This window comes from Pelecanus crispus, chromosome 9, assembly GCF_030463565.1.
Source record: "Pelecanus crispus isolate bPelCri1 chromosome 9, bPelCri1.pri, whole genome shotgun sequence".
In the NCBI taxonomy this organism is placed as follows: domain Eukaryota; kingdom Metazoa; phylum Chordata; class Aves; order Pelecaniformes; family Pelecanidae; genus Pelecanus; species Pelecanus crispus.
Genome location: NC_134651.1, coordinates 18,301,605 through 18,316,292, shown reverse-complemented (window position 1 = coordinate 18,316,292; position 14,688 = coordinate 18,301,605). Strand labels below are relative to the sequence as shown.

Below are 14,688 nucleotides of genomic sequence, written 5' to 3'. Positions count from 1 at the left end.
AAAATTGAACTGCATGCCTAAAATACAGATATCTATATATCAATCAGTCTTAAGTAGAATCTCATTTATTCATTATAATAATGAAATCCCACATGCAAAATTATGTTTGCATACAAGCTTTAGTCCTCTCAAACTCCTTCATGAGGAGAGCTCTAGTTTATTTGTTTGCTTTTGGGTTTTTTGGGGGAGTGAGAAAGGATAGTAGTTGATTACCACCACCCCTCGTAATTTCCTACAGTTCTTATGAGCATGTTCTGTAATGGGTTATAAACCAGTATCTATAACATGTAACATCTTGTTCTAGAGCAAGCTTCTGGTTGAGTGTACCAACACTGAATTACTGACTGTTGTTCAATTCTAACAATAATTCAATTACTAACTCATTTTCCTATAAATAGTAACTCAGTGTTGTGAAGATTAGAGGCAAAAAGTATATGCTACATGATTTTGAAGACTGATTTATTCTATGTAGATTAATAATAAGGACAAATAAACAAAACACATAGGTTACCAACTTCAGACAGTTCAGAGGCAAAAACATTAAAAGGAAAGCAAGATAGCAATTATCACATTTTGAAGCATTCAAACTCTTACTGAGGGTTTTGGGCATCATCTGTAATTGCTGTGCTCTAGAATATTGGTTTAAAGTGGTGGTGAACCTATGGCACATGTAGCAGAATATGCAGTAAGGGAATCAACAGCCTGGAAACAGAAATACAACCACTACACCTCTGGCTGCTACTGCTGTTGCTGTGATTCATGGGGAATGCTGCGCAGGCAGCCACAGAAGTGAAGGACAGAAAGAAAGTGGAAGGAAGGTGGGAAGAGGGTAATTGTTAGGGGCTGTAAAAGCTAGCTCGGGCATTGGGGGAATGAGGGAGGAACTGACATGGGTCACTTAAAGATTCGCCAAACTGAAAATTTGTTAAAGAGTGGAAACATGCTAGTATTCATTACAAATGAATTTTTATTATTTTTTTTCTTTTTAGGATAAAAATGACTTGAGGAGGGCTGAATACATGCTCCAACAGGCAGATAAATTGGGCTGCAGACAGTTTGTAACTCCAGCTGATGTGGTTGCAGGCAACCCTAAACTCAATTTGGCTTTTGTTGCAAATCTCTTTAACACATATCCAGCCCTACACAAGCCTGACAATTCATCTTATGATCTCAATTTATTAGAAGGTACTCAACTTACTAAGCATACAGGAGATAAGAATATTAGTGATTTCTATTTAAGTATTCCTTCTAGGTTGTGATAATAGGATCCCTGTGTGATAGTGCCTGTGTTAACAGCAGCATGTAGAGCTTTCTCACTAGCTTTCAATATAAGCCTTAGTAGAAGTCCCCATTACTGTGAATATTGTTCACTTGTGTTAGTCTGACTAAAAGGCTATTCCTGAATAACCTTCTGTCATTCATTTGCAGGAGCAAAAACTGTCCTCCTACTCCCTTTCCAGTTTCCTGTGCTTCGTTCCATACTGTTTATATTTTAGCTGATCACAAATTCTAGCTTTCCCTAATTTGCAGTGCTATACTATGCAACTGTAATGGTCTTTTAAAGTACTTTTCACATATTCTTTTTATATATATGTGTGTGTATGTGTGCTAGTTTGTTGCCATTTAAAACAGAAAACATCAAAAAAAAGGCTTCTGTATCAGCAACCCATATTAATCTCTTGCGTCAGCAACCTATATAGATCCTAGCATATCAGCAAGTTTGGACTTTAACTGTACGGTTCAGACCCCTAATGCTAGAGATAAAAGGATAATTGGTAGCAATCTTTGGCTGTTACCCTTTCTGTGGACCGGCTAATTTAGGATAATGAAATGGCTCCTGCCAGTGTATTTCACAGTTGTTCACTGATCTGAAAGGAATGGTGAGAATCAGGGGTGCCGCACTCGGGAGAATCATCAGCAATGTTCACACATTCCTCTGCACTGCCTACTCCTGCCTTCCTCTTACTGTTCCTATCAGGTTTCCTTTCCATCTAGGTGAGTCCATCTTCCTTTGCTCCTCTCTTTTTCATAATTTGTCTGCTCTGCTGCATCCCTACTTCACAAATCTTGTATCCCTCAGACCGCTCCTGTTTCAGGCTTCCTGCTCTTCCAGTTTCAGCTGGGTGCCAGCTGTGGTAGAGGTATCAGAGCGCAGGAGGTAGTCTTCCCTTTTCAGCTGCGATATCCCTAGCCACTGCAGTCCCTGCTATCCCGGACAAATGATTGAAGGAAAGGCCTGCTCTTCCTCTGCTGCAATTCTGTTAGAAATGTATGCTCTTGGAAATGTATACAGGAGCTGTGTGGAGATGGGATATGTTCAGCTCAGCTTCTCTGTTTTGAACATAAAGTTGCAGGTGTGATTTGAAATACCGGAAACTTGGTCAAATTTAGAAGTTTTCACTGGCATGGCAAAAAACAGCTGAACTACTTTGTGAACTTCCCTAAAATATTTAGATGTGATCAAAGTCTCAGCTAAAACTGTTTGTAAAAAGTTACAATCACCTGAATGTTAGATTACGATTTTTGTAATGATAAATACTGGCCAAATTTAACTTACTGTTTACAGTATATATTTTAGAGATGGATAATCATGCCAATGTTATCTGTTCAAAGGCCAGTAGACAACTCTCCTTTGCCCTCAAATAATAACTTCTGTGCTGTCATGTAGACCTAAGTCATCAAAACAGTTATTACAGCCAAAAGATGATGTTGTAAATGTGGTTTTATTTTAATTTGTTTTATTTTTTCCATAAAATCTTGTGGTTTTACTGATGTTTTCTCAAGGTGGCTTTATATAAAATATAAGACATTCATTTCTTTGTAGTTTCATCATAGATTGTCTGTTGAAATCTGACTCATGATTTATAATGCTTTCCTATTTTGCTTCATGAAATGCAGATTTGACCCCTCCTAATGTAGGTACTGTATTTCGTGCTTTTCTGTACTCCATAAAAGTGTTTATTCTGCAATTTTTCTTTTTTTCCTAGTGTTTTAATCATCTCTGTCCTCTTCTGGTTGATTTTTGCATTGTCCTTGTATTTTTCTATTGCTTTAATATGCCGTCATAAGAAAGAGAAGAAAAAAAAAAAAAACCCACAGGTCTAACATGATGCATATAAAATGGGGGCAGGACTTGCAGTAAGTCAAATGCCATATAGTTTTTTCTGTGGGTTTAACCAGTAGGGGCCTTCCATGAACCAAGATGTAAAGCTCTAGGCATGTGTGGGTGAGTAGAGCTTTCTGAAAGTCTTCATTTTCCCACATGAAATTCCATCTTTTCAGTGACTGTTCCACTCAAAGAGTACAATGTGGCTATTCTCTTTGCTTTAAGACAATGAACACTGCATAAATTGACACCTGCTCTGATAATGCTTAACAAGTCTGGTAATGTGCACTTGTATACAGAGAGAATATCCCTCAGGTATACTGATATAGCAAAATGAATGTTCGATACTATGTGGGGATGGAGGGGGAGGTCCTGACCTCAGTCAATGCACGACCTTTAACTGGGTGTTGCTGTTGCTCTGAGGAACCTCTCACTTGTGGGGAAGGCAGCAGAGTTTGGAGTCCAAGTCACATAGAAAGATGTGTTCTTGGGGGGAGGAAGAGGAGGGACTTGTGTCCACCCACGTTGCCTCCAGTGTAGATGTCCTCTGCTGCTGTTGCTTAGTCCGCTGGCAGCCTTCAAGGCTGTTACTATGAGGGGGTTAACCACTCCCGCTCAGGCCAGCTGAACTTTGGGTGCAAATTGCATCTTGAGCTCTGTTGTCTTTCAGAGAGAATTGGAGCCCTTTGGATTCTTGACCCCATCCCTATGGCTACTCCCCGCTCAGTTCCAAAGTATAATGATCTCAAAGAAAGAGATGGCAGAAAATATAAAGGATACTACCAAATTTGCTCCTCTCTCTTTTGTGTAGCTCTGCCCCCTTTCTGCAGTTTTCCAATGATTTTGGCTATCTGCTGCACCACTCAGCAGAAGATATGTTCCTGATAGGATCACAAGGTATATTTTGAATAAAAGAATAGAGAGAAAAAAATTGGTCAGTTCTCAGCCATCTGGAAAACTTATGAACGCTTACGTGTTGCATGATAAAGGGATTTGTTTACAGTGGCATATTAAATATAGTATGCTGGGTTTAGTTCCTGGATTCCCACTATCCAAAAGGATGCTGCCCAACTTGCATGCTCTTGCTCCTGCTTGGCTACTTTGGATTCTTTCAATAGTGTTAAGCATGCATTTTAAAATCCTCAGTCTGAGTGCAGTTGCTGAATATCTGTTTTTGTAGCTATGTTTTGTTTAGTAAGAGTTCATTAAATAATCTCGTTACCATCTTTGCAATGGACAAGTGTTCCTAAAAGCACTTTGCAGTCAGTATTTTAGCTACTGCAAAGCAACTCAAAGCTCAGTAAGCCTAAAAACTTCAGAAAAGAAAAAAAGCAAAAGGGACTTGCTTCAAAATGCTACAACCTCATTTAAGTTACTCTTTACAAACTTAAATTGTATAGCATGCTTGTATTTTGATTGTATCTTTTTTTTATGGAAAAATGCTGATTTTTTTAATAACTTTGTAATAAAATGTGATGCTTTGTCTTTTAATTGTATTATGGGAAGGAATATGTGAAACAGATCTGACTGCCTGGAGACCTTGCAGAATAGTATTTTTCTTTGTTTCAGCATGTATTCATCAGTGACTGATAATTTTTACAAGTAAATCTTTGAAACAAATACTAGTTTGAATTGCATATGAAAGACCTCATAGAAAGAGGTCTATGAAACCTTTTAGAAAGAAAATATAGCAGTAGGATTAATATAATCTATTCCATAATAATCGGAAAGGAAAGTAAGCTGGCTGAAACTTTTAAAATAAAATTTATTCTCTTGGAAAATGTTGATTACATTTCTGAATTTAATTTTTTTTTATAAATATATTTTGAAGTTCAGGGCTTTTTGTATAGAAGGGGAAGAGACCTAGATTAAAACTGTAACCTTGATCTAAAAATCAATGTTATGACATAGGTCTATTTCATGGAAAAATAATATTAAAGAAGTTTTCTTTCTGTTCTAATGAGAAACACATTTATACAGTAGCTTCATTTTGCAAAAACATTCATTGTTCAGTAGTCAACATAGAACTGCAGTACTAAATGAGACAGTTTTCATGTTATGTAAACCTCATTAGACAAACTCAGTACCATTATCCTCTAAGGAACAAACAAAAAAAGCAAAGAAAAGTCTTACTCAGATTTTTACGTGTTTCAGTCCTGAGAAATCCGTTCTTTCATTGTTTGGGGAGGTTTTCTGCCTCAATGTCCTTTCTGTTTTCTTAACTGTGGATTATCAGCCCAGGGGAACAAACCGATGAGGTTATTCCAAGCTCACATATTCAAGCTAAATATTTTCTTAAATGCTCTTTTTTGATGTAAGAGAAAACAGCTTATGCAGCACTAATTGACATGCAATTGGCCACAGATACATTGTTAAAATGTAGGTAATGTGTGTAGAAAATTAATGTATTACTGGAAAGTGTAACTTTATAGAGAAAGAGCATTAGCTTAGGAACTCATAATTCCAATAGATAAAAACAGTCTAAGTCAGGAAAGTGAAGGGGTTAGTTTTTTTATTCCTACTGAATTTTCTGCATTTCTCAGAAGCCGAGCTGCTAGTTAAAACTGCAAGAATAACTAGCCCCCTTGGCAGTAAATAGCTTCACAAATTTAACCAATACACTACTGCCTTTCTGAGTCTCCAGTGTCAAAAGCTGAAAAGGTGAGGTCTATTGCTTTGGGGAGGACCTTCACAAATTAATACTGGGAACTTCTGCATGGAGAGAAGTGGGGCTATAGTTTCTGGAATTTGATGCAATTGCAATAAGCGTGTTAGGACTAACTTTTAATAAAAATAAACCATATCAAACAGATCTAAAGATAGTGTTGAATGCAATTTCCACTGACTTTGGTTTTAGGAAGTTACTAATCATCACTATTTTCTCCATGATATATTAATTATCTAAAAGATAATCAACAAACTGTCTATTTCTGTATTTTATCAAATTGTATTACACAGAAAAATATAGTCTAATAGTAGTCTCTATAGTGCCTCTGGCCTTGCACTCAGAACTGAGGGACTTTGAATTTGATAGGATTGCCTTGACTTATTGGCCAGTAGAGACTACTGTTAGGGAAAAGATGAACTCATTTGGCAGGGGGGGTGGGATGGGAAGGGGGTGGGCTGTGAGAGTCATTTAAACATTGCTTATTAAAGTGTTTTCTCCAATAACTTATATAGAATTATATTTGTCACCATAGGAGAAAGTAAGGAAGAAAGGACTTTCAGAAACTGGATGAACTCACTAGGTGTGAGCCCATATGTTAATCATTTATACAGGTAAGGTGCTTTTTTTTTTTTTTTAAAACAATAATTTGATTTCCCTTGGATGACAGGGGAAGAAAGAAGAAGGGAAGAAGAAAGGGAAGTTGTATTTCTATTAGAACAGCAGTGATTTCCAGGTTTCCACACAGTGTGACAGGAACTTCAAAACTGGTCTGTAGAACCACATCAAGCAGTATCTGATTCAGATACTCCAGTCATGATCTAGAAATACTAGAAAACCTAAGAAGTTTTGGTGTGCTCCCATCACTCACTTGTACTTGGAATTACATTTTTTGAAAAGTTGAGGTAATTGTGTTTTATAATACATGATTTGTATTTTCTCTCATGGCAGATGAAATTACTGCAAACCTATTACAACAGTAATGTAATTCTAAACTGTAAGAGAGGATAGATGTCTGCTGAGTAGACTGTAAGAATCTATGCAGTGTGGTATTCCCTCAAAACAAAGGGCTTTTAGCATGCTTTTTAGATGCTTCTGATCACTTTCAAATTGTGCCAGCAATTGATTCAAATCCTATCAATAACAGGTGGGATAATAGGGAGCAACTGGGAACATCTGCTTGCATGTATACTTGCTGTTAGATTTCTGTTTTCTGACCTGTGTAAAGTGATACCCTCTGTAGATAGTTTAACGTGGAGAATTGCATTTAGCATGTAGCTGAAGGAGATTATCAGGAATGAGATTTATAATGGGAAAATAATACTTTTCCTAGTATTCTTTTTTCACAAGATAAGTATACTGGGTTTGATTATTCTTTACCAAAATACATCTGTAGGTGTAGATAAAAGTATGAGTATTTAACATTTTGGAAAGTTCTGAGGAAACTAAAACTAGATCAATAAATGAAAACTCTTTAGCTACCCTAGGAAAGCAATTATTTAATTAAAGTTGGTAGAACCAGTGGCTGTGCTTACTTTACTGAGATTTGAGAAAATAATGAAATTAAATACACAATTTAATGTAAATAATCGCAGAAATCAAGCAACAGTTTCTCCAGTTTCTTCACAGAACAATGCAAATTTTTATTTATGTGACTTGAATTTTTCACCAACTTAATTACACTTTGAGAAGTCTCACGTATTTAACATTTTCATTGTGAATATGAGCTTTTGTACTTAGAAACACTTTTTTACTCTGGTTTAGTGACCTCTCTGATGGTTTAATAATCTTCCAATTGTATGATATGACTCGTGTGCCAGTTGACTGGAACCACGTCAACAAACCTCCTTATCCATTACTTGGTGGTAATATGAAGAAGGTGGGTAGATACTCTGTAATACCATCCAGTTTCACTGTCTTCCATTGTGCTGTTTGTAGTAATCTGGGTTGTCTAGATTTGCGTGCTACTGAGACAGTCCTGCCCCTTCCCCGCGCCCGCCCCCCCCCGCCCCCGGTCTTCCAGATATTATCCCAAGGTATTTAATTTAGGGTCTAATTAGGGTATATAAGTAAAAGTTTTTCAGGTCTGACACAGCTATCACTGCCTGATGCTCTTATATTGTGAGGTGTTTTCTCACAGAGCAGTTTTATGTGCTGCCAGGAGAATTTGTGCAAGACTTGCAGAATCCAAGCTTTCATTTAGTTTTGTGATCATTATGAAGCCAGAAATGTACACGGGGAAAAAAGAAATTACTGTCTGTCTAAGAACAACACACTTCCATATTTTTCCAAATTCAGTTTTGATGTAAGTATATATTAATTCTTTGACTTCAGTGGAAGTAAACTTGGTTTTCTCAAGTGTGAAAAAAGATTATCATTGGAATCTTGCATACTTGCATTTATAGTAAAAACTATGTTATTTTAATCACAGTGTAGAAAGGCTAGAAATCTTTCTCTAGCTCCAAATCTCACCACAGGTAACAGTAAGTCAAAGTAATTAAAAATACACATAGATTATAGGTCCCTATTATAGAAATACTAAGGTATTTTCATTATTTGCACACAACATTTATTTTTAGATTGAGAATTGCAATTATGCAGTAGAACTTGGGAAGACAAAAGCCAAATTCTCACTGGTTGGTATTGCTGGACACGATCTAAATGAGGGTAATCCAACTCTGACTTTGGCTTTGGTATGGCAGCTGATGAGAAGGTAAGTCAGGCACAGTATATGATAGATGTGTGTATGTATATGTATCTGTATATGTATGTGTGTCTGTATATCAAGGCAAATTAAAGCTAGTGTTTAGTTCACCCAACAGGTATTCTAGAGAGCCATTTCTAAATATCCCTCTTCTTAAAGATAAACTCTTATACAGGTTTTGTTGTTTTACATACTGTGTAGTGATTGAAACCACAGTAGTGTGTATGTGTACACATCCATTTATAGAGACAACTAAAACCTTACATACTAAAACCTGTGATTAATATTATAAATCCTACAGCAGATAAAAAGAGCACAACTTATTTCATGTTTATTCCATGTATCTTTCCATAAGTAGAGAGTAATTGAAATATTTCTAAAATCAAAAAAGAAAGATAAATAGGAAGAGGTGATGTATGCTATAGAAGTTAAAATGGGAAGAAATTTTTAGGCCATCAAAGCTATAGTAATGTACTAGTAATGCACTCTTGCGGGTGCACTGAGCAGGAATTTACATATTATAAATTGATTTAAATAAAGAGTATTTTATTTCAAACATTTTCCACAAGTTAATTTTCTTACACCTACCCCAAAATACTCAATGCTTTTTGTTTCTTGGACTGTTGTGATTCAGTTTTCAAGGTGACTTGGATGGTAGGGAGCCATGTAAGTTTACAAAGTAAAATTAGTTATGACGTGCTGAGTAAAACAATTATATGAAGATGATGTAACGGTGAGTATTATGAGTTTGGGGATGTTATTTTATTCTTGCAACAACCAAAAAAGTGATTGAAAGTACTAAATAGTTTATAAGGTAAGGGTACCTTAAGAAGGTAAGTACTTGGCATTGTTACAGTGCTGAAGTAATATTTTACTTTTGCTTGTAGCTTGATACTGTTAGCAGAGTCGAGTTCTACCACTCACTTTAACTCAGACTCTTTATTTTCTTATTAAAGGTATACTTTGAACGTACTATCAGACCTTGGAGAGGGAGAAAAAGTAAATGATGAAATTATTATTAAGTGGGTGAATCAGACACTTGCAAAAGCAAATAAGAAAACTTCAATTACAAGTTTCAAGGTAATCAAATTAATTTACTTTTTTCCTTTCCACATATAATCAGATCTGGGATTTTTAACCTGATCTGTTAACAATTTAGCTTTAACGGTGGCTCTCCTGTCAGCTAGCATAATTGTATAAGGAAGTATTTCTGACAGTCTGTGACTCTTCAAAAGTATTTGACAATTCTATTAATAAGAAACAAAAAGCAATTATAATGGCTGCTGTAAGATTTGAAACAAAACAAAAAACCCTCAACAACAACAACAAAAGGCTAAACTTTCAAAGTGGCTTCTGTCTGAAGTTACCAACGTTTGGGCATGGCATGTCATATATCCTCCAAATTTTTTTGGATATAGGTACTCTCATGCTTGTACAAACATGAAGAACAATTTTGGAAATACTGAAGCGGGGGTGGGGGGAATCACCATGTTTAATAACAGATGGTCAAAAATACATATTCGTGCGTGACAGAGCCAGGAGAGGGAGCCCAAGTTAACCAGCGACATCTTTTGTCTTCATTGGCACTGCTGATGTGCAGCAGACCTGTACAGAACAGGGGCTTCTCCCATTCAGCAAATATGAACAAATTGATAAAGGACGCTTTCCTTTCACATTTTTGAAGTGTTGAACACGAAATAAGTGTCGTGGTTTAACCCCAACCGGCAACTAAGCACCATGCAGCTGCTCGCTCACCCTCCCCCTGCCATGGTGGGATGGGGGAGAGAATCAGGAGGGGAAAAGTAAGAAAATGTATGTATTAAGAACAGTTTAATAATTGAAATAAAATAATTTAAAAATAGTAATAGTTTTAAAAATGGTGAAAAGGAAAACAAGAGGAACAAAACCCAGGAAAAACAAGTGATGTAACCACTCACCACCTGCCGACTGATGCCCAGCCAGTCCCTGAGCCGCGATCGCTGCTCCCCGGCCAACTCCCCCAGTTTCTATACTGAGCATGATGTCATGTGGTATGGAATAGCCCTTTGGCCAGTTTGGATCAGCTGTTCTGGCTGTGCCCCCTCCCAGTTTCTTGTGCACCTGGCAGAGCATGGGAAGCTGAAAAGTCCTTGACTAGCATAAGCAGTACGTAGCAACAACTAAAACATCGGTGTGTTATCAACATTCTTCTCCTAATAAATCCAAAACACAGCACTATGCCAGCTCCTGGGAAGAAAATTAACTCCATCCCAGCTGAAACCAGGACAATAAGTCGTATGTATGTCAGGTGTGTCATGCTGTGTGAATCTCATTCTCTAGAAATGGTAGATTAATAATTGCACTTGCATGCAAATGTAACATTCTTATACAGGTTCATTGTGTACTCTGAAACAGTCTGTGGTTCACAACAGGAACATAAGAACCTAGCAAGTTAAGTATTTGAGAGCTCACTGTGTTATGAAATTGAATTAGGTAAGCAATAGGGAAAAGGTAATATGAAGTAATTTTATTGATTGAAGAAAATATTTGATTTTTACTCTAGAAAGTAACTTAGGCCTTCATCTTCTTAAAAGGGATTGCTGCTTCTCTTATTTCTACATAAATTGTAATAATGGTGGTATAAATAAGTTGAAGGTACGAAGAGAATCTGTCCCAACATCTTGCTTTTGGTATGCCTTTGGTTTTGGGGGGGCATTGGTGGGTTTTTTTTTTAAGGTAATTTAACTGATGGTAGACCAATAGAGGTAAGGAGCTACTGATGTAAAGTGGTATTATTCAGTATACCTTTTTTCCTACTGATTTTTGACAACACTCACATAATATATTGTCATGCACAATTCAAATTTTTGTCTGTATTTTGGGGTTACTGCAGCAAGCATTTTGTGTAGCAGAGAAAGCAGAGGTCCCTCATATTTATTGTGGACTATAAAAGCGAAGTTCCATTGAATTGCCATTAGTTCAAACAAAAATTACAAAAGTGTGGTTTTGGCTTTAGTCTTGGGGAGATACCCCATGCATTCAATGTCTTCAAGCAGATTTATATTACTATTTTAAAATGTATAATTAATCTGGTGGCTCTATGGGACTTCACTGAATTTGAAATCATAGTTCTGTCCTGGTGGTGAAGGCAGCCGTGCCATGTGGCTTCTGTGCCGAGCCCCTGCAGGAACAGAGCCAGCCTCACTGGCACTGTCTGCTGACTGTTGATTTGACATCATCAGCTGCTTATCTGCCTTAATAGTTGGGAAGAAATAATTGCAGCAATAGCACTTGCTGTTTTAAGAATAGAAAACACATGCCTGTGTATTAAATGCAAAATACAGACTGCTCGTACAAGCTCAGAATACCATCCAAGTTGAAAAATTATAAAAATACACTACTATATACCATACACTACTGCAGAAAACAGTTCCATTACAAGAAAAGGAGAAAAATAGAAGTAGTTGGGGAATGTAAATACCTTTTTGTTGTCGTGAAGGTCTGGTCCTTGGACTTCTTTCAAAGTTCCCTTCCTTCCTTAGGGAAGGAGAGGAGTTTTTCATTAAATAAATTTAAACCATTTTTGTAATAATGGTATCAATGCTGAGTGCAAACCTTATCATTTTTGATTGCGGAAAAGAGCATTAGACCTCATAAAAGGGGGAAAAACCTTCATGCAATAAAGTAACAAAACATGCTGCTATCTTTCAATAGGTACATAAGATGTGCTGTAGGGTTTTTTGTATTGTGAGGACAGAATAATCAAAGCAAGTTCCTTATACTAATCTTTTGAGTCTTTTCTTTCAGGACAGATCGATTAGCACTAGTTTACCTGTCCTAGATTTAATAGATGCCATTGCACCAAAAGCAGTTCGTCCAGAAATGGTCAAGAGAGAAAATCTTTCTTACGAGGACCAATTGAATAATGCTAAGTAAGTTTTTTAAATGAATGCTTTGTATTTTCCTAAAGCGCAGGAAATGCATCAATTCATGGTGTAATGAATGATTTACTGATTTGGTAACAGAGCGAGATTACACTAATACTAGTTGATTTGTTTCAAATAGAATATATTATAAAGTAATATTCTAGAGCTATTTTTCTAGCATATTTAAAATAGGAACTCAAATTCGTGGCTGATATGACCTACCACCACTCCACTGCAATTAGTTTATTAATAGCCTGCCGTAATCCATATTGGTTTTGACAAAAATAAATGTTTTGATAACCAGTAGCAAAACATCTGCCAATACAATTGCTAATACATGCTTTCTTCACAACAACGTACATTTTTCTCGTAGAGTGTAAATAGTGAGTAAACAGGCATATCCTGTTATTAAAATCTGTTGTTCTTGTGAATCTTGGCACACTAGTAGATGCAAGGAAAATAACAATATTTATTTTCTCTTGTTTTCCAAGGTATGCCATTTCAGTTGCTCGAAAAATCGGTGCTCGTATATATGCTCTCCCAGATGATCTAGTTGAAGTGAAGCCAAAAATGGTGATGACAGTGTTTGCATGTTTGATGGGAAGAGGACTGAACAAAGTAAAATAATGAAAAGATGTAATGTAACTTTCTGCCATGTTAAGCACGATGAATGCCTCACAGTTTACAGAGTTCTGAAGCTTAGGATAAAACAAGAAAATTTGTATGCACAAATATACTCATTAATTACGTTTTAATAATGTGTTTATATTAGTTAAAATTTTATTCAATTTCATAACACATTGATTATTTATGGGTAATATTGTTTTCAGAACATGTTCATTACCAAATTAACATCATAGATTTGTATTGCTTTAAAAAAAAAGAAAACCACACCATATCAATCAAGCTTCATATGTATTAGTTTCCATAGCATTGTAAGAATCTGCATAATTTTACATAAGTTATTTCAGGACCTATTGTGAAACATTGTTTGATTGTTGTGGGTGTTACTTGCATGTAGTCATACAAGTCTCAAGGTACATTCCAGTCCTATTATATTACTCCTAACTGCACAAAAGTTATCATCCTTGCCTTATTCTTTGAGAGCTTAACTCCTGTTGAAGCCAATGAGAGTCTTGCCATTGACTTCAGTGAGAGCAAGTGAAGGCCTAAGATAATGTCTGGAACCTAATGAATATTGATAAAGCTGATAAAACTTTTTTGTGGGAATAATCTTTAAATAAATGTACTAGTTTTGTTCTGTTACTCAGCAGGAGCTTTTACAGTCTGTGTCTTAAGGAAAAAACAGCAAATAGTAAGCACAAATGTAATCATGTCATTATTAGGTCTGCATATGCATTAGCTTTTGCAGTTGTACTAAACATCTGATTTTTTTTTTTTTAATTTTTCATGAAATATTGTGTAAGAAAACAATAAAGAGCTGGCTAGTCCAGTTTGGGGTTTCACATTAATGTATTGCATTTCCTTATAGATTGCTCCTTTGATTTTTCCTGAAGTATATATCATGTGTGCAGAGGTTTTGTCTTAAAAGACTGGTGCATTGTCTGGATGATAGGAAGTCCATAATTATTTTCTTATTTATTTTAAAGTAAGTATTTGTACTCCTTTCTCTGCAGCCATAAATTTTCACCAAACATTCTGCAGCTGGCCATTTAATAAAGTTGTTACCAGAAGGCAAACAGTAAGAAAGAAAACTAAGTAAAAATGAAAGTGGGGTGGTTTTTTTTTTCTTTTTTGAAGTATGAGGCTGCTACTTTCTCTCTCAGCTCCTGAAAACAGTCCTCAGTGTGACAAAACCGAAGAATCATGATGAGTGAACAGTTGGACTAAGCTTTGCATCTTCAGTATCTTGCATAAGATTAACAGAAAAAAGATGCATTCCATTTAGTTTCTACTATATAAGGGGATACTGGGAGTTGAATTAAGTGCTTGGATTTAGATCCATTTGTGTCTCTACTGGTTTGTACTGTCTGGACAAGAAGTAGTTATTAACATTTGCTAGTTACTTGGTTTCTATTCCCAGTTCCAAATGATGATGAGTACAGAATTTAAGTTCTTTGCCCTGATTGTGGAGACAAATCAGTCTAAGTCCTTATTCAAGATAGGTGAATTGAGGCTTACTTAATCTCTGTACTGCAAGAATAAATGATCTCTTTTTGAGATACGGAGTTCTACAGTACTGTATTTACCTGCCAGGCACTCCGCAACTTACTCTCTAAGGTCAGTATTTACTGTTGTGTAAACTATTGCTGTTGTGTTTTGTTCCCTTTAGGAAAAAATCTGCTAC

At 36.2% G+C, this 14,688-nt stretch overlaps 1 protein-coding gene across 1 annotated transcript in view; it reads left to right on the top strand.

The window, feature by feature from the left end:
- The window catches only part of PLS1 (plastin 1), a 46,860-nt gene extending 33,106 nt beyond the window's left edge, over positions 1-13,754 (top strand). The window contains exons 10-16 of the mRNA XM_075716088.1: positions 990-1,185; positions 6,307-6,385; positions 7,536-7,650; positions 8,351-8,484; positions 9,432-9,555; positions 12,262-12,386; positions 12,872-13,754. Of these exons, the coding sequence (XP_075572203.1) occupies positions 990-1,185; positions 6,307-6,385; positions 7,536-7,650; positions 8,351-8,484; positions 9,432-9,555; positions 12,262-12,386; positions 12,872-13,007 (909 nt within the window). The 3' untranslated portion in view covers positions 13,008-13,754. The remainder of the gene's footprint in view (positions 1-989; positions 1,186-6,306; positions 6,386-7,535; positions 7,651-8,350; positions 8,485-9,431; positions 9,556-12,261; positions 12,387-12,871) is intronic.
- The last annotated feature ends 934 nt before the right edge of the window (positions 13,755-14,688 follow it).